At 38.2% G+C, this 25,595-nt stretch overlaps 1 protein-coding gene across 2 annotated transcripts; it reads right to left on the bottom strand.

The window, feature by feature from the left end:
- Positions 1 to 2,710: 2,710 nt before the first annotated feature.
- CGA (glycoprotein hormones, alpha polypeptide) lies at positions 2,711 to 19,752 on the bottom strand. 2 transcript variants are annotated; one of them, XM_044236433.1, is made up of 4 exons: positions 19,674 to 19,752; positions 4,686 to 4,792; positions 3,320 to 3,504; positions 2,711 to 2,904 (listed from the first exon to the last, which is right to left on the bottom strand). In XM_044236433.1, exons 2-4 carry the CDS (start codon positions 4,783 to 4,785, stop codon positions 2,827 to 2,829), a joined length of 363 nt encoding a protein of 120 aa, XP_044092368.1. In that variant the 5' UTR covers positions 4,786 to 4,792; positions 19,674 to 19,752; the 3' UTR covers positions 2,711 to 2,826. The 2 variants fall into 2 exon arrangements, with proteins under 2 accessions (XP_044092368.1, XP_044092372.1); XM_044236437.1 differs by lacking the exon at positions 19,674 to 19,752 and adding an exon at positions 11,964 to 11,969.
- Between the last annotated feature and the right edge of the window lie 5,843 nt (positions 19,753 to 25,595).

Below are 25,595 nucleotides of genomic sequence, written 5' to 3'. Positions count from 1 at the left end.
ACCTGATATTCCTTAGACGCCTTAACTCTCGGGCCCCAGACGGAATGTCATTCCCGCCTCTGCTGCCATGCAAACCTTTTCCATTTCCTGGTTATTGACCCAGTCATCCACCAGCCACCCAAAGAGCCAGGAGCCGCACCCACAATTAGCTCCTCATTTCCTCCTAATTCCTCCCAACTGCATCTCGTTCTCTTGCTCTCATCCTCACTGCCAGCGGACTAGCACCGTCTCGAGCCAAGACAATTGCAAACTTGTAATCCTGGGTCCAGCCTCTCACTTTGCTTGCTCCCAAAATGATTTTTCCAAAGTGGAAAGCTAACCATATTAATTCTTTAATAATACCTTTTCCATTCAAGTACTCCTAAGGCAAGCTCACAGCAGGTGTGGGAGGGGTCAGAAAAGCAGGGTCTGGAGGGCCCCACTCTCAGCACAAAGTTCCTTTTTTTACTCTGATTTTTACAATTTTACATTCTATTCTATAATGTGTTGGCCTTTGTTTTAAAATCAAAATAATATTTCCCCAAAGCTTCAAGCAAAAATTGATCTTGCAGAAAAGGGCGTTTTATCCTGCAGCCTCTGGAACCCTCAGGCCCTCTAGTTTGAAAAGCTGCTGTCCTAGCTAGAGTGCACTTCCTCTGCATGTTACACAAGGACTTTGACAAGTGTCCGTTTGTCTCTGCGGTTGCAGGACTTATCCATCTCCCTGTGATCCAGTCACACTGAACTTCTTGCAATTCTGTGAGCATCACACCTGTTCCCATCTCAGGATGTTTACTTTTACTGTTTTCCTCCAACTAGACTGAGCCCCTCCCCCATCTCTCTGCTTAACTCTTAGGCCCAACTCAAGTATCATCTGCCCTGTGAAGCTGTCCATGACAAACCTTACCAGGCCGAGTTAACCATCCCTGTTTTGTGCCACCAAAGTCCCACACCTCTCCCATAGCATGTATCCCATTAGATTGTAATTCTTTGCCTATGTCTCTCTTCCCCAGTGGACTGTGGATTGCAGCAGAGCAAGTCTGTGTCTAATTCATTTTGACCTTCCCACGCCCAGCATCATGCCTGGCCCATGCCCAGATGGGAAGTGAATATAGCCAAGACGTTTCATCCTAATGTTCTCCAGGGTTGATCTGATTGATCTGAATGACCATAAGAATGTCTCTCCCCGTCTGTCAATTAGATGATCCCAGACGGACAAGGACACTCTGATCAAGGGCAGGTCAGTAGATTTCCTCTCCTGCGGAATTCCCCAACGAGATCTCCAGACCTGACACATGGTAGATTCTCAGTGAATATCTATTAAATATCTGTATGAACTAATGATCAGCTCCACTGTTCTCTTGAATTAAGCTACATTATATTTTCTCCATCTTATCTTTCCAGGAATCCTGATATCCCTGATATCTCCCATAATGTAACAACATGCCAGCACTTACTAGACACTAAATAAATGTATAATAAATGAACGAATGAACAAATGGAGTAATATCTTCATGTGTTATTCTAAAACGTACATGCACTCATTTTAATTTTTTATCCTGCTACCCGGTGTGTTTACCAACCTGTTAGGAACTAGTTTTTCATTTAGAAGTGGAATCTTGACAAATTAGTGATAATTGAAATTATTCTGAAACCTTTATCTGTAACCAGTGTGATTTTTTTTTTTTTTTAATTTCAGGCTCCTTTAGGAGAGAATTTTTGAGTGGCTTTGATCGCTTCCAGAGCTAATATAATTTAAGGTATAAGGCCATGAGCCTCAGAGGAAGGGCCATCTCTGTTTTTAAGTATAAATACTCAATAAATGTGACACCATTCTTAAGCATTTGGATACAACAACATAAAATTCTACTAAAGGAAAAAGCTTGGCACCCCATCTAGCCCACAGTGAGGGCTCAGTGAGTACTTTGCTCATCATTTATTCATTCCCTTCTAGGCTTGAATGTGGACTGTAAGAGCCAATGTCTGTGGATTATCAAAGCAGTGCCCAATTTTTATCGAGGACAACAATGCCCTTTCCTTAACCACCATTCAGTTGTAACATTGTTGCCAAGGACTAATAAAATGTACTCTTTTTTTAGCTAGGTATAAGCCAAGTGGATAGGATCTTCAGGCTGGAAAGGATTTTGTCTTGCTCAAAACTTACAGCAGTGTTTTTTAATTCTTTTTCCCTAATTTTGCACATTTCTCTCAGTAGAAAGTGTCTGATCAAACGTCCTCAATTTATGCAGAATTATTTATTTATAAATTTTATACATTTATTACCATTCTACTATATATATACTTTTATAAAAGTCATCAAAGGAGTGATATAAAAATGAATAGCAATGGAGGTTCTTGTGTTTTCTTTCCTCAAACCAACAGATTATTTTATAACTAGCCTACTGGCTAAAGGAAGTACTTCTGGATCTTACAAGAAGGATCTTGGCAAGATCAGTGTTCTCCAGGATCACTGAGTGCATGGGACCCTGGCTCACTTATTGGCTCCCTCCCTTCAATGAATCTTATCAAAAGTACCTGGCTTAAACCCTTAAGAAAAAATTAGAATCCAATGACAGAATGATGTTTTAAAAGGCTTTATTTCCAGAGGAACCAGCTTTTTATGTTCATGCTAAATGCAGTACTTCACTCCAAATGAAAAGAACTAGACTTCTGATTATACTGTAGAATAACGAGAAAGGCAATAAAGCTGCAGTACATCCCCGAAGCACACCAAAAGGAGTATGGTAAGGAAAAAAGGGGTTTTATCTCACAAGGCCATAAACACTGAAAAATTAACTTTTCACTCCAGGAAATCAGCAGTCATCAACATGCTCTTTTGCAAAACATTTAAGATTTGTGATAATAACAAGTACTGCAGTGGCATTCCGTGTGGTTCTCCACTTTGGCATTTCCCATCACTGTGGCCTAAAAGGAAAGTGAGAAAAAAGATGGATGGATGGATGGATGGATGGAGGGACAAAACTGAAAAATGTTAAATAACACTGTCTGTAGACAGCCGGACTAAAGAGATGCTTGTTCTGTTTGCACATTCTCTATTTCAGCTAATATTTCACTCTAAAAGTTTGGGTTTGCCCTGTGTACAAATGTTATACTTTCTTCCAACCCACCCCTCATCACCTCCACAGCTGTTCCTTACATTCTGAATAAGTCCAGCTTGTCCCCACAGGTTATTTTTGATGTAAAGGGATGAATCCGTGTACCAATGTCAAGCAAAGGATGGGTCATTAGACACTTTTGACATGAAACCCCATGGATGTGTTCTGGGGACATTTCTCAAGATGCACTGTTAGAAAACTTCTGGGGCCCTCTAAGTTCTCACCTTGGTAAATGCTTTGGCCACACAGCATGTGGCTTCTGAAGTGATGTTTTTTGGGACCAACATCGTCTTCTTGGACCTTGCTGGAGTGGGATATGCTCTGGAGAAGCAACAGCCCATGCATTGAAAAATTGGGGCATCCAACTTGGAGAAGTATTTGTTTTCCTTTAGCTTGCATTCTGGGCAACCTACCACCAAAAAAGGCAAAGAGTAAAATAATCCAAGAATGACTCAAAAAGAAATGGCTCACGGGGTGGAACATGTGACTCTTGATCTCGGGATTGTATGTTCAAGCCCCTCCCTGGGCATAGAGCTTATTTTTTTTTTAATTGAAAAATAAAATTTTTTAAAAAGAACCTGAATTTTCCCTGATTATGAGACCGTAAATATTCTTTTTCCATTGGAAATAGAAGGAAAGTAATAAACATTTTTTGGCTGTTCTCTTTCATGCATAGTATCTATTTGTACTGATTGTATTTATTTTCATGGGAAATAATTTTTTCAGATGCATGAGAGATCTCAACAGTCATAGTTTCTCACATAAACATAAAAAAAAAAAAGAGGAGTCGTTTCTGTCTCTTCAACCATGGATTTTCTATCCGTGTTAATAGCATGCCTATAGGAAGCACAAAACTTGACAGATGAAAACACCATGTTCATCTGAAAGGAGAATTTTGCCCAGAGGCAAAACAGTTTCCCCTTTAGAACATGCTATTGTTTTTTTTCCCCCATGGAAATTCCAAATATTGACAGAGAAAAATATGTCAGAATTAAGAAAACTTGGTGAATGGAGAGCCCTGATATCAGATGGGGAGCATCCACATTGAAGAACTGGGATTAAAATATTACCAGATGTCTAAGAAAAACCATAACCAAGAGTAGCTCACAGTTTCATCACATACAGAATTATATCAGCTACTCTATGAGATTTTTCAAACAATACAGCAAAATAAATGTACTGCATAAAATGGTGTTGTTTTTCTCCTTTGTTAACTGATGTGAAAATTCATCTACAGAGGAAATGTTAAAATCTTCTCAAATCTTCTGGGAAAAATGTAAAAAAACATTAAGCTGACTAAATAAGGAGCATTTTCTACTTATAAAACTCAGATAAGGAATAATAAGGAATTTATTTCAGATGAAAATGTATATGCTGCTATTTAAGTGGACATGTTAGATAAATTTTCACTATACATTATCTGAACCTAATTTAACTTTATGTGTATAGTCGAAAAGTGTCTGGATATGTACCCAGCAGCAAAGATTTATCACATTTGAAAAGGAGGTGGAAATGAAATTAATGGAGTTATTGATGTACATCTAGAAATGTGTGTTTTTCTTATTACCGCAAATCCGTTCGGTCACATACCTTGTATTGTAAACTCTCCTTCAGGAAAGGAATGGAGAATATGCAGAAACACAGACAATGTGGCCAGAATGACAGCTGCATATTTTCTGTAGTAATCCATGGCTCTCCTGCAAAACAGAAAAGGAAAACAAAGTTACTCTAAAATTGGCTTTCCAGTCATAAAAACAGCTAGTAGTTTTAACAGTACTACTAGTAATACTCATCAGTGTCTTGACCCCTCAGCTTATAGCTCCAAACACTCTCTGGAGCCATGTAAATAAGAAAATAATTTTTCCTTAGGAAAGAGCTAGGAAATCGAATCTTTCAATTTCACATATAAATCAATAGAATTGGACTTGATGCAAATAAAAAATTCTCTTTTTAAATACATCATTCTGCTAAGCCTCAGTGTCCTTAATTGTAAGACATGAAACTTAAACTAGATAATGTCTAAGAAGACAGAGAAGACGAAAGAGAGAGATAAGCTCATACAAAATAGATAAGCTTATATGTGATATATAAAATGTATAAGCATTTGAGTTCATCCTTCCCATTCCTACACTGCCAGGTGGGAGAACAGAAGCAAAAGATAATGGGGCACCTGGGTGGCTCAGTGGGTTAAAGCCTCTGCCTGGGGCTCGGGTCATGGTCCCAGGATCCTGGGATCGAGCCCCGCATCGGGCTCTCTGCTGAGCGGGGGGCCTGCTTCCCCCCTCTCTCTGCCTGCCTCTCTGATTACTTATGATCTCTGTCTGTCAAATAAATAAATAAAATCTTATTTTATAAATAAGATAAATAAATAAAATATATATAAAATATATAAAATAAATAAATATAAATATAAATAAATATAAATAAATAAAATAAATCAGTTGACAGCATCCAATACTTTTTCATAATAAAAAGTTGCCGCAAACAAGAGTCAAAAGTTTTCTCAACTTGATAAAGAGCATTTATAAAAAACCTGCAGCTGACATCATACTTAATGGTGAAAAAATGAATGTTTTCCCCCCAAGATCATCAACATGGCAAGGATGTCCACTCTTACCTGTTATTCAGTATAGTCCTGGAAGTTCTAGCCAGTGTAAAATGGCAAGACAAAGAAATTAAAGACACACAAAAGGGGTAAAATAAAATTATCATATATGTAGATGACAGGATCATCTATGTTTTTTTAAAAAAAGGAACCTACAGCCAAGGTCCTGGAATTAATTAGTGAGCTCAACAAGATTGCATGTTGTAAGATCAACACACAAAAATGAACTGCATTTCCTCATACTAAAAACAATAACGTGAAAACAAATTTAAAACACAATACCATTTACAATTGCTCCAAAGAAAATAAAATACTTAATCTACCAACATATATACAGGACTCCTTTGCTGAAAATTACCAAAAAAAAAAAAAACCTGATGAAATAAATTAAACCTAAATAAATGGAGAGACATATCAGGTTCATGAACTAGAAGACTCAACGTGGTAAAGGTGTCAGTTGTTTCCAAATTGATCTTTTTTATTGAATGAAATACCTATCCAAACGCCAGAACAGCTTTTGTAGACAGAGACAAGATTATTATTGAAAGGCAAAAGATCTAGAATAGCTAAAACAATTTAAGAAAGAAAGTGGGAGGAATCACTGTTCTAGTGTTAGGACTTACTATACAGCAACAGTAATCAAAGCTGAGTGATATTGGCAGCGGGATAGATACATAGACCAGAAGAACAAAATAGAGAACCCAGAAATAGACCTACACAAACATGGCCAGCTGGCTTTTGACAAAGATGCCAAAGCAATTTAACAGGCATTCAACCTTTTCAACAATGGCTGCCAGTACATTTGGACATCCATAGGCAAACAAACAAACAAAAATTAAATACAAATCTCATACCTTGCATGAAAATCATTGAAAATGAATTATAGACAAACGTAAAATGAGAAACTATAAAATTTTTAGAAAAAAATGGGGGGGCCAAGGACTAGATTAAGAGTTTTTAGGATTAACAACAGAAAAGAAAAATTAATTAAAAGAAAAATTAATAAATTGGACTACATCTAAATTATGGGTTAATGCTTTGTCAAGAAGATAAAAATACAAGGTAGACACCTGAAGAAAATATTTGCAAGCCACATATCCAACAAAGTGTTAGTATCTAGAACAGACAATAAGCTCTCAAAATTCAATAGAAAAAAAAATCCAATTAGAAAATGGCTGTTGCAGGGGCACTTGGGTGGCTCAGTCTTTTAGGTGACTGACTTTTGGTTTCTGCTCAGGTAATGGCCTCAGGGTCGTGAGATTGATCCCTAAGTCAGTCTCTGCGTTCAGCAGGGAATCTGCTTAAGCTACTCTCTCTCCCTCTTGCCTGCCCCTCCCCGCTCAAATAAATAAATAAAATAGTTTTAAAAGAGAGAGAGAAGAAAATACGTTTTGCAGCAGAAAGGATATACAGATGGCAAATACATACATGGAAAACATTTAACAGCATCAACATTTAGTAACATGCAAATTAAAATGATAGCAAAATAGTATATACCCATCAGAATAGCTAAAACAAAACATAATGATAATACCAAACACTGGTATGGATGCAGATAAATAGGATAATTCAAACATTGCTGGGGGAAAATAAAATGAAAAATCATTTGAGAGCTTCTTTCTTTTTTTAAAAAAAGGATTTTATTTATTTGAGAGAGAGAGAGAGTGGGCACATGAGCCAGGGGAGGGGCAGAGAAGCAGACTCCCTACTGGATAGAAAGCCTGATGTGGAGCTTGATACCAGAACCTTGGGATCATGACCTGAGCCAAAGGCAGATGCTTAACTGACTGAACCACCCTGGTGCCCCATTTGGGAGTTTCTTATAAAACCGACCATATAACCCAACAGTTGTACTCAGGCATTTATCTCAAAGAAACGAAAATTATATTCATACAAAACTTATATACAGAGAGGTTCAGAGCAGCTTTATTTTTATTTATTTATTTATTTATTTATTTATTTATTTATTTGACAGACAGAGATCACAAGTAGGCAGAGAGATAGGCAGAGAGAGAGAGGAGGAAGCAGGCTCCCTGCTGAGCAGAGAGCCCGATGCGGGGCTCGATCCCAGGACCCTAGGACCATGACCTGAGCTGAAGGCAGAGGCTTTAACCCACTGAGCCACCCAGGTGCCCCAGAGCAGCTTTATTTATAAGAGACAAAAACTGGAAATAGCCCAAACGCTTTCCGTAGACAAATAGTTATACAAGCAATGGTATATCCACATGAGCTAATACTATGTAGCAACATAAAGGAATACATTATTGATATCCATGCAAGGCAGATGGAGCTCAAGAGTATTGTGTTGAGTGAAGGTTGCATGCTGTATGATTCCATTTATATAACACTCTATATAATATAATAAAATTAGAGAGATGCTGAATAAATTAGCAGTTTTAAGGAGTTAGTGTTGGGGAGGGAACTGAGGGGGGGATAAGACTGGCTATAAAGGGAGCCACGTGGTGATGGAACAGTTCTGGATCTCGATTGCCATAGTTGTCATATTAATGTACACAAGGGATAAAATTGCATGGAACTACACACACATTCACACACACACACACACACACACACAACCAGAGAAATCTGACTAAGCTCTGTCGGTTGTACCAATGTCAATTTCCTGGTTTTCACATCATACTACAACTAGTCACAGTATTATCTTCGGGAGAAACTGGCTAAAGTATACCCAGGACTTCTCTGTACATATTTTTGCAACTTCTTCTAAATCTATAATTTTTCGGGCGCCTGGGTGGCTCAGTGGGTTAAAGCCTCTGCCTTCAGCTCAGGTCATGATCTCAGGGTCCTGGGATCAAGTCCCCCATCTGGCTCTCTGCTCAGCAGGGAGCCTGCTTCCCTCTCTTTCTCTCTCTGCCTGTCTCTCTATCTACTTGTGATCTCTGTCTGTCAAATAAATAAATAAAATTTTTTTAAAAAAGAATTTTAAAAATCTATAATTTTTCAAAACAGGGAATTTATTTTTTTAAAAAGGGCATTCTAAAATGAGGTTTAGGGTGCCTGGGTGGCTCAGTGGGTTAAAGCCTCTGCCTTCAGCTCAGGTCGTGATCCCAGGGTCCTGGGATAGAGCCCCGCATCAGGCTCTCTGCTCAGCAGGGAGCCTGCTTCCTCTTCTCTCTCTGCCTGCCTCTCTGCCTACTTGTGGTCTCTGTCTGTTAAGTAAATAAATAAAATCTTTTAAAAAAAATAAAATGAGGTTTAAAATTGCATGAGTCAAAATTTGTGGTTATTTTTCGTGCAGATTGACAGAATGAGACCATATTTTGGCCAAAGGTTTATATCTACCTATACATCTTTTAAGAAAAAAATGGTCAGCAGAACTAACAGTTAGTAATACAGAAAAACAAACTGTATGAATATAGGTAAGGCTAAAGCAGTTAGCCTTATGTTATTATTTCTCCCTGATGTATGTACTTGTACATAAGTAATTATGGGTTTTATTTATCTCTGTACCTAATTAGCACCAAATAAACATTGTTCTGAGTTGGTGGTTCTCAAAGTGTGATCTGGGGACTCTCAAAACTTTTCAGTGAGTTTGTGAGGTCAAAACAATTTTCATAGTAACCCTAAGATGCTATTCACTTTTTTTACTCTCAGCTTCTCGTGAGTGTTCAGAGAAATTTTCTAGAGGCTACGTGACACATGCAATTGCAACAGATGGAGTACAGATGCACATGGGAATCTAGCTGTGTTCTATTAGGCCAATTTTTGGGAAAAAAATACAGAAAGATAAAACCATGCCATCTTTCTTACTGGTTTTTTGTTTGTTTGTTTGTTTGTTTTGGGAGTTGTCATTTTTTAATAAATATATATTTGTGTTAATATGTAATAGGCTAAATCTTATTGTTTTAAAATGAATAAATGTGTTAAAACTTTTTCTAACATAATTTCTAAATCAGTAAATATTGAGAAATACAACTTCATAAAGAATTCTTTGGACTTTTCAACAATTTTTAAGAGCATAAACAGTTTCTGAAACCACGAAGTCCGAGAACCAGTGCTTAAGTGATTTACAAAGCCACAAGGAAATTTTCAGAATTGAAACTGGTTTCCTTTTTTAAACTAGAATCATTTTTGTGCTTTGATCTTGCAGCTCATATATTATGAAAATTCAGCATTATGCAGTGAACAATTATATCAGAATTAATTCAGAGAGAAACATTTATAACAAGATTGCAGAATGTGAGAGCATGAAGTCAACGTACATTTCAGAATCTGCTTCATGGTAAAGTGAAGAGCAGGTTGAAAAAGCAGAACAAAAGTCACCATTGCTGTAGCTTTCAGTAGCAGAAGTGACTTTATCTTTATTTTAAAAAAGAAATAGGATTAATCAAGCGAAAGGGATTAACCTTCAAATGCTGAAAACATTTAAATAAATATTTTTATCATTCGAATCACCTTCAGGTCTTTCTGCTTTGGAATTTAGGAGAAAACATTAAGAATCAAGACAGGAAAAATAATTATGTCCAGCTGGGATTTATGCTATTTTGCAAAATATGCTCAATCTTATTCAGATTTCCTGACCTCAGCCTCTTTTGGCATTGCAAGTGGGTACCTTGCAGACATCCCAGACCCTCTACATCTGATGCCATGGTCAGTGCTCCAACATGCTCTTATCTCCAGCCACCTGCCACATCAGAATGGTGTGAATCCAACAGAAGGTGCGTTTTCTCAACTTGGCCGGGAATGCCTCTCTCCTCTATCTTGGTCCATCCAACTCAGCCCTTTAAGAAGTGGTCCTGCTGCCAGCCTCCCCATGAAGGTTTCACACAACCCCAAAGCCGGAATACATCTCACCATTGCATCCACCTACTGCTTTGCTTGGAATTCTTAGATCAAGTTCCACAATCTGCCCTGAACTCTAGCCAGTAATGTACATGTTGGTCTCTCCATTTCCGTGAAAACCTCCTAAGGGTAGAAACTACGCCCCTCTGATCCACCACCATCCCCAGCGGCCGGGTCTTGCACAGAGTAGATGCAATTACGTTGCGCTGGGACTTTACAACAATAATAATAGTATCAACCCACAGTTGCTAACGTAGAGCTGTCATTAAAGAAAAGATAACTCCTGAATGGGGACTTAGAATAAATGTTTAATAAAATAATTAAAATAAAATAATTTCAAATAATAAATTCATTAGAGACTCTATGTTCTCACCAAGTCCCTAATTTGTAGCTGGCTAACATGTGAATCTCTAAGTGTTGAATATGCCGCAGAATATGCCACACTGTATGCTGAGATATAAAAGTCATAAGAATTTAAAAGAAAGCTTTAATAAAAAGCATATGTAAGAGCTCCAAGGTTTAAATTGGGTGTCTCATCTCTTAGTTTACATCAAACTATATGTGTGCACAAATTTAAATTTGCTAAGACTGAGGAAAAGACAACATTCTTGAAAGTATAGAAGAATATTATTGCCATAATTTAATATTATTAATATTTTCATATTATTTATTGTGATTATATATAATTAATAAATTAAATGATTTAGAAATAGGTAAATGCTCTACCAGTACATATAAGCTAACCAGCTAGCTAGATAGGCCAAGTATTCAAAACATACACACACATATACACCCTGTATGTCAAACGGGGTACAAAAATCGACACCCCACTTTTGGACATGGAAGTGGCACACATACTGTCATACTACAGAGGGAATTTAGTCTAAGATACTTCTGTGACCTTCTTTGGAAATACAACCCACTATCACATGAAAACTTGGGGGCAATGAATAACCAGGGGGCTTCTCTTTGTATCTCCTCTGCTCTGTGGTTTGTTTTTGTTTGTTTGTTTTTAACATTTTATTTCTTTATTTGAGAGAGAGAGAGCATGAGAGGGGGGAGGGTCAAAGGGAGAAGCAGACTCCCCGCCGAGCACGGACCCAGATATGCGACTCAGGACTCCAGGATCATGACCTGAGCTGAAGGCCTTCACCCAAACAACTGAACCACCCAGGTGCCCCTCTGCTCTGTTTTTATAGCAGAAAAAAATCCTTATAAAGTTAGGCACCTGTCTATAGACAATTCTGGCCTGTACACACATATCTGTACACACATGTATACACACATATATGGAGATGTACATGTATATCAAAGATTGCTCCAAGAAGATTACAAGTGCTTGGTACAATGTGACATCCTGCCCTTCACTTGCAAAGATGCTGCTATTCCTCCCCACCCCCCACTGCCAAAGAATAAGGTTTTCGGTTTTTCTAAAGGTGGTGATGGGAGGGGTGACTCACCCACACTCTCCACACCGAGAAGCCCGTCTGACTCATAGCATGCTTTTGAGATGACTGGCTAAGACTAGAGGTACAATTTTTTTTGAACAAAACAGTAGAAATGTAACTGACTTCTAGAGGGTTAGTTAACCCAAGGCTTCACCTCATTAGCCCCATTGAACCCAGCTAACTACCAAGGAGAGGAAAAGTCCAGCTGCCTTCAGTGAATAGTAACGAATGAAAGGGAACCTTTAAGGTAGAGCCTTTAATCCTTGGCACATTGCCTGGCATGAGAAAGGTATTCGATAATCATTTACCAAACAGAGGCTCAGCCTGTTAGTTTTGTGTCTTGCCTGGTGAGAGAAGATAGCCATAGCTCTACCTGAGGAAAGATTTGAAGGAGGAACATCACAAGAGAAAGTAGAATGTTTGCCATCCATCATCCCACAACTTCCACGGAGTCAGCCCCCCCTCTGCCTGCTGCTGAGTGACTGCCTCTGTTTCTAGGTGGAAGAATTTAAACAGCCTGGGGCCAATAGTAAGGAACCTCAGCTTGGAGTGACCCTGGCAACATTTTTCTTTGCTCTCGAGCTCTAGGTGCAGTAAGTGGGTTTCTACCTTGTTCTTATAATGTGCTCTGCACCGCAGGTCCAGAATGAGTGTCTTGCATGATCCCATGCTCCAGCACCCAGCCTCAATGATCCTCTAGGTTCTAGACATTCCAACATTGCTTCCAGGCACACAGAGACCATCAGACCCATTAACATATTCACTGACAGTTTTTCCAAAGATGATGATGTGGATGGTTGAGCAACTGGGGGGACAAGGAGAGACTGGTTAATGCTCCCTCAATCTGTCCCTGGTCACTTCATTTACTCTTGGATATAGATAATTACTATTTTCTCTATCTTATAAAAAGATGAGTTTGGGGGAGAGGGGAACTAGGTGGCCCAGTCAGTTAAGTGCTTTGGCTCGGGTCGTGATCCCAGGGTCCTGGGATTGAGCCTCCCATGGGGCTCCCTGCTTTGTGGGAGTCTTCTTCTCCCTCCCCCTCAGCTCCCCCCTCACTCATGCTCTCTCTCTTTCTCTTGTGCTCTCTCTCTCAAATAAGTAAATAAAATCTTTAAAAAATAATTTAAAACAGGCTAAAAATAAATAAATAAATAAATAAATGAGTTTGGGATAGTTTGAGGGGAGTTCAATGTCGTTAAGTGCAAAATTTAAGGTCCAAGTTGAACCTCTGAAAGACTTAAAGACTTTGAATAAGCACCTGCTACATGTCGGGCACCATGCCAAGCACTGGTGACACAGACTTGAATAAGCTTCCTGCTCTCTGGCCCAGATACAAAGGCAAGTAACTATGAGAGGTGAAGAATGCTATAATGAAAGCATTTGTTAACACTGAGGCATTTGCTGGATGAAGGACATGAAAAAGGAGAGATGACAAGCAAATAAGAATAAGGAGCATCTACTTGACCGGAAGAGAATCTCTATAGCAATAAATACGTATTTTAGTGTTTTGATATTTGTTCAGGGGCTTTGTGGATTCAGTAGTCCCCATAACTTATGAAGCAGCTACAGGTGGCAAACAGTGGGATTCAAAGCATCCCAGGATCCAGAGGAAAATAAGGCCAAGTGAAGTCACACAGATCAGGGGCAGTATTAGGGATGGGATTTCTGTCTATGAGTCACATAACGGTGTTTTGTGCCTCTTTCGCTGGGGCTGCTGACATGCCGTCCAGGCTGAGAAAGACTTGGAAACTTCCGGGGAACGTAAGCCACGGCCACGGCTGCTTGGGCAAGCACCGGAAGCACCCAGGGCCCAGGGTCGTCCTGGTGGCATGCGTCATCCGCCCAGGAGCAACGTCAACAAATCATACCCAGGTTACTTTGGAAAAGTTATTTTTAAAGCAGAGTTCTTATTATTACCGAAGCCAGTATTGCAGATACTGTGACCTTCTTTGGAACTACAGCCCACTATCACATGGAGCCAGAGCTTCTGCCCAGCTGTCAACCTTGCTAAAGTGTGGGACCAAGTCCATCAGCCAACTGGAAGAAATGTGACCAGAAAGAGGACTGGAGCTGCTCTTATCATTGATATGGTGTGATCTGGCTACTGAAAAGTTTTGGGGAAAGGAAAGCTGCCAGAACAACCTGTCATGGTGAAGAATCTTTCAGTAGAAGAGCTCAGGAGAAAAATTGGGTGGTTGGGGTGATGCATCCTGGTAACTCAAAACCATGTGGAGGGAGGAGGTCCAATAAATGCCAAAGAGTGCTTTACAAGACAACAACAACAAAAAAACAGCAACAGTGCTTTGTGTCTTCACAAAACCTTCAAAGGGATCCAACTTGTTTTCCAGATGAAATGGGGAGAAAGGAAATGGAAAAAAGCGGTTCCATGGACAGGAGAAATATACAGCACAACTTGTACAATTTTTGTCTTACTGAACAGGGGTTTCCATAAGGAAGCACCGACAAAAGATGACCTTGAGATATTTATCTTAAATCTTTATTTTAAAAATAAAGGAAAAAAGCAGTAATTAGAAGAAAATTCAAGGGCTTGTGGATTTATGAAAATAACTTTAATCCCTATGACCATTCTTTTAACCATCATATTTTAAGAAGTTTCTTTTCTTTTCTTTTCTTTTTTAAAGATTTTGTTTATTTATTTGACAGACTGAGATCACAAGTAGGCAGAGAGGCAGGCAGAGAGAGAGGAGGAAGCAGGCTCCCTGCTGAGCAGAAAGCCCAATGCAGGGCTCCATCAGGACTCTGAGATCAGGACCCGCGTGGAAGGCAGAGGCTTTAACCCACTGAGCCACCCAGGTGCCCCAAGAAGTTTCTTTTCTTAATTGAATATATTTAAGGGACTTATAATAAGATGCACACTTTCTACTGTAATTTTTATTTAAAGGCACTTTACAATGTTAATTATGTAATTAAAATCTTGGTTTTTCCATTACCCTCTGGTTTTCCTGGCATATCAGCATTTTTTAAATTGCATACTAAATCAATAAGAAATTTTGATAAAACGGACTCTATGCACCACAAAATATTGTTCTAAATGAGAATTTCAAGTGTTTGCTGTTTAAAAATACCCAATTTTTAAAATTAACATTATTGGAATAATAAATGCTGGCCAGAATAAAACACTGGATAGCATCAGTTTATCACTCAGAAAAGTAAAATATCCAAAGGCTAGAAAAGTTTCATATGGAGCATTATTATAGCAATATAAGAATGTTTCTTGTAACTTTTTAAATTTGTGCATTGTATTTTGTTATGTTTCTCTGAGCTATTTTGATGCAATCTTTTGACACACCACACATCATTCCCATTTAAAAGCATTAAGGCATAAAAGCATATTTCATTTGCCTTGAAGTTTTTCAATAATAGAATAGACAGGCAGGGTTATTGATTTCTCTTCCCTGGTATCTTACTTTATAAGGATTTGTTTTTCTGTAATAAAAACACCAGAAGAGCTTCAAAGAAAAGCTCCTTTGTTGTTCATTGCCCCTAAGTTTTCATTTCTGTGGCAGGTTGTATTTCCCAAAGGTGGCAACAAAAATATATCTCAGCCCATTCCTTCTGTAGCAAGACCTTGCCATTTCCACAACAAAACACAGTGTGTCTAGGGGCATCTGGGTGGCTCAGTTGGTTGAGCATCTGCCTTGAGCTTAAGTCACAATCTCATGGTCCTGGGATTGAGCCCCACATTGGGCTCCCTGCTCAGTGGGGAACCTGTTTCTCCCTTTCCCCCTGCCTGCTGCTCCCCATTCATGCTCTCTCTCTTACAAATAACTAAACCTTAAAAAAAAAAAAAAAAAGAAAGAAGAAGAAGAGGAAGAAAACCCACAGTGTGTCTATTTCTGTACCCCATTTGACTACTGAAACCAATAGAATATGGCAGGAACAATATTGGGCTGGTTGTTAGGTGTATCCAGGCCCTAACTTGGCAGTTCCTGCTTCCTGTCTCTTAGAAGACAGTTGCCAGGGGCACCTGGTGTCTCAGTCATTAAACGGCTGCCTTGGGTTTAGGTTATGATCCCAGGTTCCTGAGATCAAGCCCCACATCAGGCTCCCTGCTCAGCGGGAAGCCTGCTTCTCCTTCTACCACTCCTTCTGTTTGCATTCCCTCTCTCTCTCTCTCTCTCTCTCTGTCAAATAAATAAATAAAAATCTAAAAAAAAAAAAAAAAACCAGTTACCAGATAGAAAGTGCTACTACTCTGAGATCACCCTACAAGAAGAAGCCAACCTACACGGAGAGAGAAAAGAAGGCCAAGCAGTAAGAAATGAAGAAGTCATCCTAGATGACCTGTCCAGTTGAGCCTCCAGATGACTCCAACCCCAGCCACAACCTGACTCATAAACACCTGAGAAACCCAAGTGAGAAACTGCCCAGGTGAGCCTAGGGTCACCTACAGAACTATGACAGAACAGTAACTTATTTTACCCACGAAGTTTTGGGGTAATTGGATTCACGGCAATAGATCACTGGAACAAATATCTATTGCTCTCTCTTATAACAAAAATTTTTCCTCCAGGGTCTGAAACATAGGACCCCAATCTTGCCTTTCTGCTTTCTCCCCTTTCTACTGTCCTCTTACTTTTCCTCTGTGGGAGGTTATTTCTATAACACGTATTCAGTTTACTCTATTTGGGAAATGTAGCAATGTGTGAAAAAACATTTGGAGTGAGCATTATACACAGTATCTGTAATACTGGCTTCGGTAGTAATAAGAACTCTGCTTTAAAAATAATTCCTACATTTAATGTGTGCTAGATGTTCTTTTGGGCACCTTGAACACATAAACATATTCAATACTGATGACAATCTTATCAAGTATTACTTTCATTTTGGCTAAAGAAATTCTTGAGGCAAAGTAACCCAGACAAAGTCACAAAATTTGTTGCTAGTGGAGCCTAGATTTTAGAATATTTCTTTACCATTCCAAACTCCAAGCTCTGAACCACACTTCGCTATACAGCCTTCAAATCTTTATATTTTACAATGGAGTTCTTAAATGATTTTTTTCAGATGGTATATCCCTAAATAAGATGTTGACATCTTTTTGTCTAGAGCAGCATTATGTTATGCCAGCTTAAATAGAACTTGCCCGTGTAATTTTTGATTTTACATATTTATCTGACTTCACCTTCTTCAGAACAACCTCAAGAAAGCCATTCCGTTGGGATAGAGAGGCATTTTATACCTGATCGAGTTGTGAGGACTGGTGTCTGACTGTGGGAGAAAGGAGGAAACATTGACTTTCATGTGAACAGTCCTTTGTGTGAATCTTTTTACATCTCTAAGAGGAAAGCCTTGTGGTGGCACAGATTTTGCAGACTAGAAAACTATGCATCAGAAAATTAAAGGGATCAGCCAAGGTCACGTGGAAAATGATCTGTTCCTAAGATCATACTTCTTCCACCCATACCATTTCTATGGCCCTACTTAGTTAATCCATTACCTCCTTTAGGACATTGATTTATCTATAGATCATGCTGTTACAATTGTCTTCTCTAATTTGTTTCCCAACATTGCCCCTGATTCCACACTAGTTTAGCCTCAGCCCCTTCTAAGCCCTCTGTGAACCCTAAGCCCTGTTTAAACCCTCTATTGTATTAAGGATGCTAGAGCATTTTTATAATGTTATCTCTGAGTCTGATGAACCAAGAAATAACCAGATTACTTTGTGCAACATTACAATATGTAATGCTAAAATGTTACACACCAAGACCAGAATTTGCAAAGATCATAAATTGATAACAAACTACTCCAGGATTCACAATCTGTTAAAAAAAAAAAAAAAAGGAGTTTGGTGCTTTGAGTTGTACTGTTCTCAATGGAAATATTAATTGATTCCTATACATTTTCTCTTTGTGAAAGCAGATTATCCTGATCTCTTTTTGGACAAGATGTACATTACTTTCTAATTTTACTATTTTTATTTCACAGCTTTACTTTGAGTTTTCATGTAAATTTGAGTCCCACATTTATAAGAAATGTACAATGAAACCGAGACTCTGTTCTGGAACATAATCAATTGCTTTTCTAACATTGTTCACATGCTACCCTTTTCAGCAGGAAACGGTAAGAAATATGACTCAAAATTTCAAAAACTCTGTTACTGAAGAGAGAGAGAGAGAGAGAGAAAGGAAACTTAAACCAAAACCAAAGTTAAAATTGAAATGAAAGCACATGAGCTATTCATAAATCGTAACTGTTCTTATCTTTTTTTAAATAATTCAAACTATAGCAAAGTATTACAATGCAATTTGGATGACCAATATTTTAAATAGTTGATCTGGCATTGGGTCAAGTAATTATTTAAAAGGTATCTTCAGGGGTGCCTGGATGGCTCAGTGGGTTAAGCCTCTGCCTTCAGCTCAGGTCATGGTCTCAGTGTCTTGGGATCAAGCCCCGCATCAGGCTCTCTGCATTGTTTCCCCCTTCTCTCTCTGACTACTTGTGATCTCTCTCTCTCCCTGAGAAATAAGTAAACAAAATCTTTTAAAAGATAAATAAATAAAAATAAATTAGAAAAAGGTATCTTCAGAAAATTAGATCTAATATTAAAAAATATTATTTTTTGGGTGGGGAAAGGATTGTAAGTGCTTAGGAAATAAAAGCTCCCATGATGTTTAAGTGGAGCTTCTGCATTCCCCAAGAGACCCATAATTCTTCCATGCACCCAAATCCTATTTCTCGAAACTAATAAAGAGGGACAAGAGAGCAATTTTATTTTCGAGTCTCACTTTCCCAATAAGCTGCCGTTTCAACTAGTGCTCATGTAAATATAAGGTTAACAAAAGTTTCCAGAAACTCTCATTAGAACACAACTAACTAGACTTGGTCAGGAGATTCAGAATTACAAGGTCATCAGTAATAACTGGAGAAATAGCTCTGACTCTTATTTTTGTAGCATTTTATGAAAGAAGAAAATGCAAACAATGTTGTCCAAAAATTTTCAGCGTGACTCTATTCACATCTACAGGAAAACATCTATTCAGAAGATACCAGAAGCTATGGTCATTCATTCGGCTAAACAAGTGAGCGGCTTTATCATTGGCCAGATTGAAGATATAGTTATGCATCATTTAAAAACTGATTAGGGGCCCCTGGGTGGCTCAGGCTGTTAAGCGTCCGACTCTCCATTTTGGCTCAGATCATAATCTCAGGGTCCTTGGACCCAGCAGAGTCTGGCTCCCCACTCAGCAGAGAGTCTGGGGGAGATTCCTCCTCCCCTTTTCTCTCCCCCTGCCCCAAATAACATGCTCGCTCATGCTTTCTCTCTCCCTCTCTCTAAAACAAACAACAAAAATCTTTAAATAAATAAATAAACAAATAAATAAAAACCGATGGTAAAACAGTATCCGCACCTTATATAATATCTACTCTCTTTCTACCTGACCCCTATAAACCACTCAAACTAATGTCTTTCAAATGACACCCAATATTTCTTGAAGAAAAATTTTTAGATACTGACAGGCACTTGCAGATCTCAGCAGGAGACATTTGGTTTCTGGTTTCTGTTAGATAACATCTTCGCCTGTGATCACGGACCACAGTTTTGCAGACTTCCTCCCAATTCAATCATGAGTGCCAAAAAGAGAACGTGTAAATGTCTGTCTCTCCTCACGAAGGCTTATGCATAGCTGACCTATGTTATAGAATATTATACTCCTCACTCAATTAAAATCCCAGAAATTGTTTCATTTATATTACCTTCTTCAGGACTTTTTGCAGGATGTGTTCAGGGCAGTTGATTGTGGATCTGAAGAGGGATTTTAGCTTTGCCTTGTGATTTCTCAGTAACTACAGTTAATAAAGTTCTCACTTGTCTTTTATACCAGCAGAGTGATAAAAACTGCATGTTCCCACCTGCATCTAAGCCCAGGGATCAACAGTAAATTCCACCCAGTGATTGAATGGTCCTTCATGTAATTACCATGACATCAATTTGATCTTATCTTGTTTCAACCCTTAGATCATTTTTTGTTTTGAGCCCTTTTCAGGCGGTGGTGACTTCAAGGTCAGCCTATGAAAAGAGAGTACACTCATTATCTATGTAATTTTATCAAGACTTACACACAACATCCTGAAAGTGGACACTTTCCTATAAACAAGACTCTATTAATATTAGATTTAATTAGCTAAGTACCTGATGTTTACTTAAAACAGGAGAGGAACTATAAATGTCAGATAGTAGATACAGAACATTACCAGGCTTACGTTATTCTAGTAGGAAACAGAAAAATAAAACACATACCTATTTAGATTTTTCTAACCCATTACTATGTATTTGGATTTGATAAGGATGCATAAAAAGCACGAGATAGTTCTAAGAAAGACTGATTAGTTCTCAACCGTGACTTTTTTTTCCTTTTTTAAAAATTTCACATCTGTAAGGCTCAGTTTCCACCTAAACAAAAAATACAGGGGCGCCTGGGTGGCTCAGTGGGTTAAAGCCTCTGCCTTCGGCTCAGGTCATGATCTCAGGGTCCTGGGATCGAGCCCCACATCGGGCTCTCTGCTCAGCAGAGAGCCTGCTTCCTCCTCTCTCTGCCTGCCTCTCTGCCTACTTGTGATCTCTGTCTGTCAAATAAATAAATAAAATCTTTAAAAAAAAAAAAAATACATGTTACAGCTTGCCAGCTGGGGACATTTAACTCCAAGATTCCCAAACCATGTCTCTCTAAAACTACCCAGCTCCTCAGGATTCAACTCTGGCTTTTATCCAGAGATTATGATCCTTCCAAGCGTCCACTCTCCGTCTACTGCGCTCAGTGCCATTTCTGTAGGAATTGGTTTGAAAATAAACTACCAAGGACCTCCCCAGGGGAGGGCTTAGAAGATCTGTGGGATACAAAAAAGCAACTCTTGTTTCACATAAAGACACAGACCAAAGAAAGCAACATTGTTCTGTGATTTATTATCTGTGATAAGTTGATTTGTTTCAGTTCTTACACCTTTTCAGATTTCCATTATCTCCTTCCAGTGGTTTTTCTTAGGATCCACTCTAACCATTCACCTTTTTCTGGTGACAATTGTTGTCACCATTATTCATGAATTTCTATCATTTACATCTCGAAGGATTAGCAGTACATTTTCAAAGTAGCAGACTTACTGTGGAAATCTTGAGCCTTTATAGCTTCAGGGGAAGGAAATCTCTCTAGTCTTATGGATAGCTTCCTTTCCCTCCATTCCAGCATTTTGTTCTATTCTCTTCCTTCTCTCTGTGTCTTCTTTGAATTCTTTTTTCTTTTTTTATCTGTGTGATTAAGTAGATAAGATGCTTCTTGTGTTCTCTTATTATTTTCACTTGGTTTATGATTCAGTAATGGGTTTCATCTTTATTTCACGTTTCTGTATAAGAATGAGGAATATTAGGGACTCATGAAAGTTCTTAGAGTATTTTTAAAGTTTACAGTGTTTTCATATTCTTTTTTAAACATGATATGGCAAAATAAATAAATTAGACAACGGAGTTGTCAAAACAGTCCCTTCAGCATGTGACCTCTCCTGCTCCACAGACTCCCAATTTCCCTATTTAGGAATCACAGTGAATCACTGCATTCTACACCTGAAACCAATACTACACTAATGAGAATTTAAATAAAAATTTGAAACAAAAGAAAAGAGTGAAATTTTTAGTTTTTATATGTTTCTGCATTTATCCTATGTATATATAAAAACTTTACACATAACTTTCCTTCCCCATCCAAATTATCTTTTACATGATAAATAGAACACAGAAGTTGGAGGAAACTGAATTTGTACTCATAATTTAGAGGCATTTCTTTCTGTTAATATATTATAAGTTATAGTTCTCCATACTTCCAAAAATGAGTATATATTATTTTTTTGGAGCATATATTACTTTTAATTATAACTACAGAAATGAATTTTTAGTTACTGGAGGAGAAATAACAATATTCAATTACAACCAGGTAAAATACCAGTACTGAAAATATGTTTTCAAGTCTCATTTTTTTTTATGTAGTTGTTTTCCTGTATTACTAACAGTTCTATCCCATACCAGGCCATTCTCCTCTTCGATATAACAAGTAGGGCTGGTGGGTCAGAGATCCAAACCACACCTCATTCATTTATAGTTACTCTCCAGATGCTAAAATTTGGAGTACCCATTTCCAAGAAAGTAGACCGGCTGAAGAACATGAGATGACAGGCCCACCTGTCACTCTTACTAGGCAAGGTCCTGAAAGCATATTACGCTACAGAGAGTGTGTCAGGCACATCTTTGCCTAGCAGTATGACACAGTGAATTTCATACATGCTAGGCTAAATGCGTGAATTTTTCCTAATGAAGTTTTGTCATCTACACATTGGATATTTTTTTAAATAACCACCTTTGTAAATGATTCATATGTCTAATTGATTTGTTTTATTAAACATAATTTGATCTTTCTACTAACAAAGTATAATTATCACAAACATTATGCTATAATCAAAACAGCTGAGGCATGTTAAATGCCTGCTTTCTCGAGTAGTTTATTCTTCAGTAATTTTAATAATACATGACACGATTTTAAATTTTCAAGCAATCTAAGAGTATGTATAATGAAAATTAGTCTTACTTCTACCCCAAAATCTTCACTTCCATTCCCAAAGTTAATCAATTTTTCACAATTTCTTTTCTTGAGAGAGAGAGCATGAGAAGGGGGAGGGTCAGAGGCAGAAGCATACTTCCAGCTGAGCAGGGAGCCTGCTGCGGGACTCAATCCCGGGACTCCAGGACCATGACCCAAGCTGAAGGCAGTGACCCAACCAAGGTACCCCATTTTTAATAGTTTCTTAATGTTTTCTGACATTTTCTACATACATAGATACATTTTGTGAGGTATTACTGTGTCAGGGAGCAAGAATTCCTGTCCCTTCAAAAGTCCTTTTGGCTGGACTAAGAACCAAATTGTCATGAGACAGATTAACAGGAGAAAATCAAATTTAATAGGCGTATTACACAGGGAATCCACACAGACATGGATTCCAGAGATTGTGATCCTTCCAAGTGTCCACTCTCCATCTACTCTGCTCAGTGCCGTTTCTGTAGGAATCGGCTTGAAAATAAACATCAAAGACAGGCAAAATGAAATATATATGCTGAACTAAGGAGAAGGAGCCCATAGGGGTCTGAGTGACAGGGGTGTGGGACTTCAGAGAGAAGGTCTGGGATTTGAAAGGAGAGAAATGCACTTTACAGGGTGATAAGAAGAGCAGATATTTGGTAATTAGATGTTTGCCCTACCATGAAGATGAGTCACTCAGATAAAATTGATCTCTGTAAATAACCCTTATTCTGGGAAAGACCCCCAATTTAGATTCTTCTATGTGGTTAAGGGAAGGACAAAGTTTCTCTTGGGCTCACAGTGTCTCAAGTGCCTTCAGCTCAAAATAGTCTCCATGCCAAAATGGCACATTCTACAGGGGATCCTATACTGAACCCCTTCAACTATATAGAAATATATGCGTTGTTTAGTACCCTGACTTCTTCTATTTATTTTTTAAAGTTTATTTATCTACTTACTTATTTAAGTAATTTCTACACCTAATGTGGGGCTCAAACTCATAATCCCAAGGATCATGAGTCACATGCTCTTCCGACAGAGCTAGCCAGGTGCCCCTTTCTTCTTTTTAAACCTTATGATGTATTTTGGTGGGTTTTTTTCCCCATGTGCAGATAAGTAGATCTAACCATAATTTTTAAACAGCACAAAGTATTATGGACCATTAATTATTTAATCAGTCCTCTGTTAATGATCATTTGCATCATTTCCAGTTTTTTGCCATTACAAACAATGCTATAATTATCATCCTTGTCCTGGTTGCATGTACACTTATAGTTCTTCAATACATTTTTAGAAGTGTAGTTGGATCAAAGAATATGAGTATTTTAAACTTGTATAGAGATTGCTCAAGTGCCCTTCACTGTTCCTCAAAGCCAATACTATAAAATTTGTTAGTTTTTATGAAATAGATGAAAAATCATCTTATTTTCATTTCCATTCATATAATTTTGAGCAGGGTTAAATGTCATTTCATAAATTATAGTTTATTTATGGGTTATTTTTCAAAAATCTTTATTTTCAAAAATCTTATTGTTCAAAAATCTTTTCCAACTTGCTAATTTCACCTTTGATTTTAAGCTTGAGTTTTGACTCTTTTATGATATTTTTATCATACAACAGTTTATGTAAACAAAGATGCCTATCTTTAACTTTTAGACGTGTTGGTTTTACATAATGCCAAGATACTAAAGAGAAGTCCTTTTTTTTTTTTTAGAGAAGTCTTCATTTTTTGCTCTAGCATGTGTGCTGCTTTATTTATTTTCAGTTCAGATCTTTAATCCACCTATAACTTCTTTGGGAGTGAAGAGTAAAGTAGAAATCCAGTTTCTTTTTCAATCTAAATGGCAAAAGAGTTGCTATAATATCATGTAGGGAATAATCAATCCTTTAGTTTTCTGGAGTAATTTGAAATGCCACTAAATTTACAAATATTTGGGGTCTAGTTTGGGGTTCTCTATTGTGACTCATAGCAATAAAAATTGGTCCATAAATGATAATAGATGTCCTAAATTTGTTAAGATAAGTGAGTAGTAAGATTTGTAAGATTAGTGATTATCCACAAAGTGTACCAACCAGAGTATATTTACAAGCAAAGAGATGTAAATAATCTCCTTCAGTAGCTAACAATCTCCTTGCTATAAACTGAAGTGTTGGGATTTTTCCCTCAACATTCTCTTTGATTTGTCATGAAACTACTAAGACAGAATCCTGATCTCTTAACCTCCACTCAACTCTTTGATGCTATGAGGCTACATTTCTTGCACTAGGTCCCATTTTTCATCGATAAACAGAATTTTCAGGCTGTTTAAGATCCAGATTCCCAGGTCCGCTCTGAGACCTACCACATCCAAATCTGTCAGTTGAGCTGAGACATTTGCATTTTGGGGCCCAAAGCTTGAAACCCATGAGTGTACAGCCTCGTTCCATAAGCCAGAAACGTAGTTAAGGAACAAAACGGTTTGTTTTCATCTTCAGCTGCCCCCGTCGCACAACTAAATTCAAAATGAAAAAGTCATTGATTTCAGCCATGTGGGCCTCCACTCTGTACAAACAGCAGAGAAACGCAGCAGTGGGAGTCTACCAAAATGATAGCCCAAGGCGCCAAACAACTACCCCAGGGTCACAGCCACAAAAACAGCAGCAGACAGTTTCTTGGTCGAGATAAGGTTTTTAATCAGCACAGCAGGTAAGGTGACCGGCAGGCTGAAAAGACAAGGTAAGACGTGATGTCTAACACAGGCGGCCGCCACGGAATCTCCCCAGAATTGATGGACAAGAAGCAGGCCGACGTGACACATGCAAAGCAGCCGAGGATATTCTCCACTAATTCAGTCAAAGCAGCGTAGCCTAATCAATAATGCAAACATCCTGTTTCTCGGGCTAACAACCTCTGTCACTTGAACCCTCCGAGAGATAGAGAAACTGCAGGGACAATTATGCAGATTCTTCTTCTAGTCTGAACCGTCCATAGACGAGGCAAATAAGGCTTTGGAGAAAAAGGAGGAAAATCTCACAGGTGAAAAGGAATTTGTTGAACATTTTCCCGTTTCTTTTGCTTTGT

This window comes from Neovison vison, chromosome 1, assembly GCF_020171115.1.
Source record: "Neovison vison isolate M4711 chromosome 1, ASM_NN_V1, whole genome shotgun sequence".
In the NCBI taxonomy this organism is placed as follows: Eukaryota; Metazoa; Chordata; class Mammalia; order Carnivora; family Mustelidae; genus Neogale; species Neogale vison.
Note: the sequence above shows the minus strand (reverse complement) of the source record. Positions and strands in the feature narration are given on the sequence as shown.

What these genes read in the sequence shown, in the direction of transcription:
- CGA (XM_044236433.1), bottom strand. Translation starts at nt 4,785, where the DNA reads ATGGATTACTACAGAAAATATGCAGCTGTCATTCTGGCCACATTGTCT. An exon ending in AGGAGAGTTTACAATACAAG is followed by an intron (nt 3,505 to 4,685) that starts GTATGTGACCGA and finishes TTTTGGTGGTAG; the next exon opens with GTTGCCCAGAATGCAAGCTA. An exon ending in TGGCCAAAGCATTTACCAAG is followed by an intron (nt 2,905 to 3,319) that starts GTGAGAACTTAG and finishes CTTTCCTTTTAG; the next exon opens with GCCACAGTGATGGGAAATGC.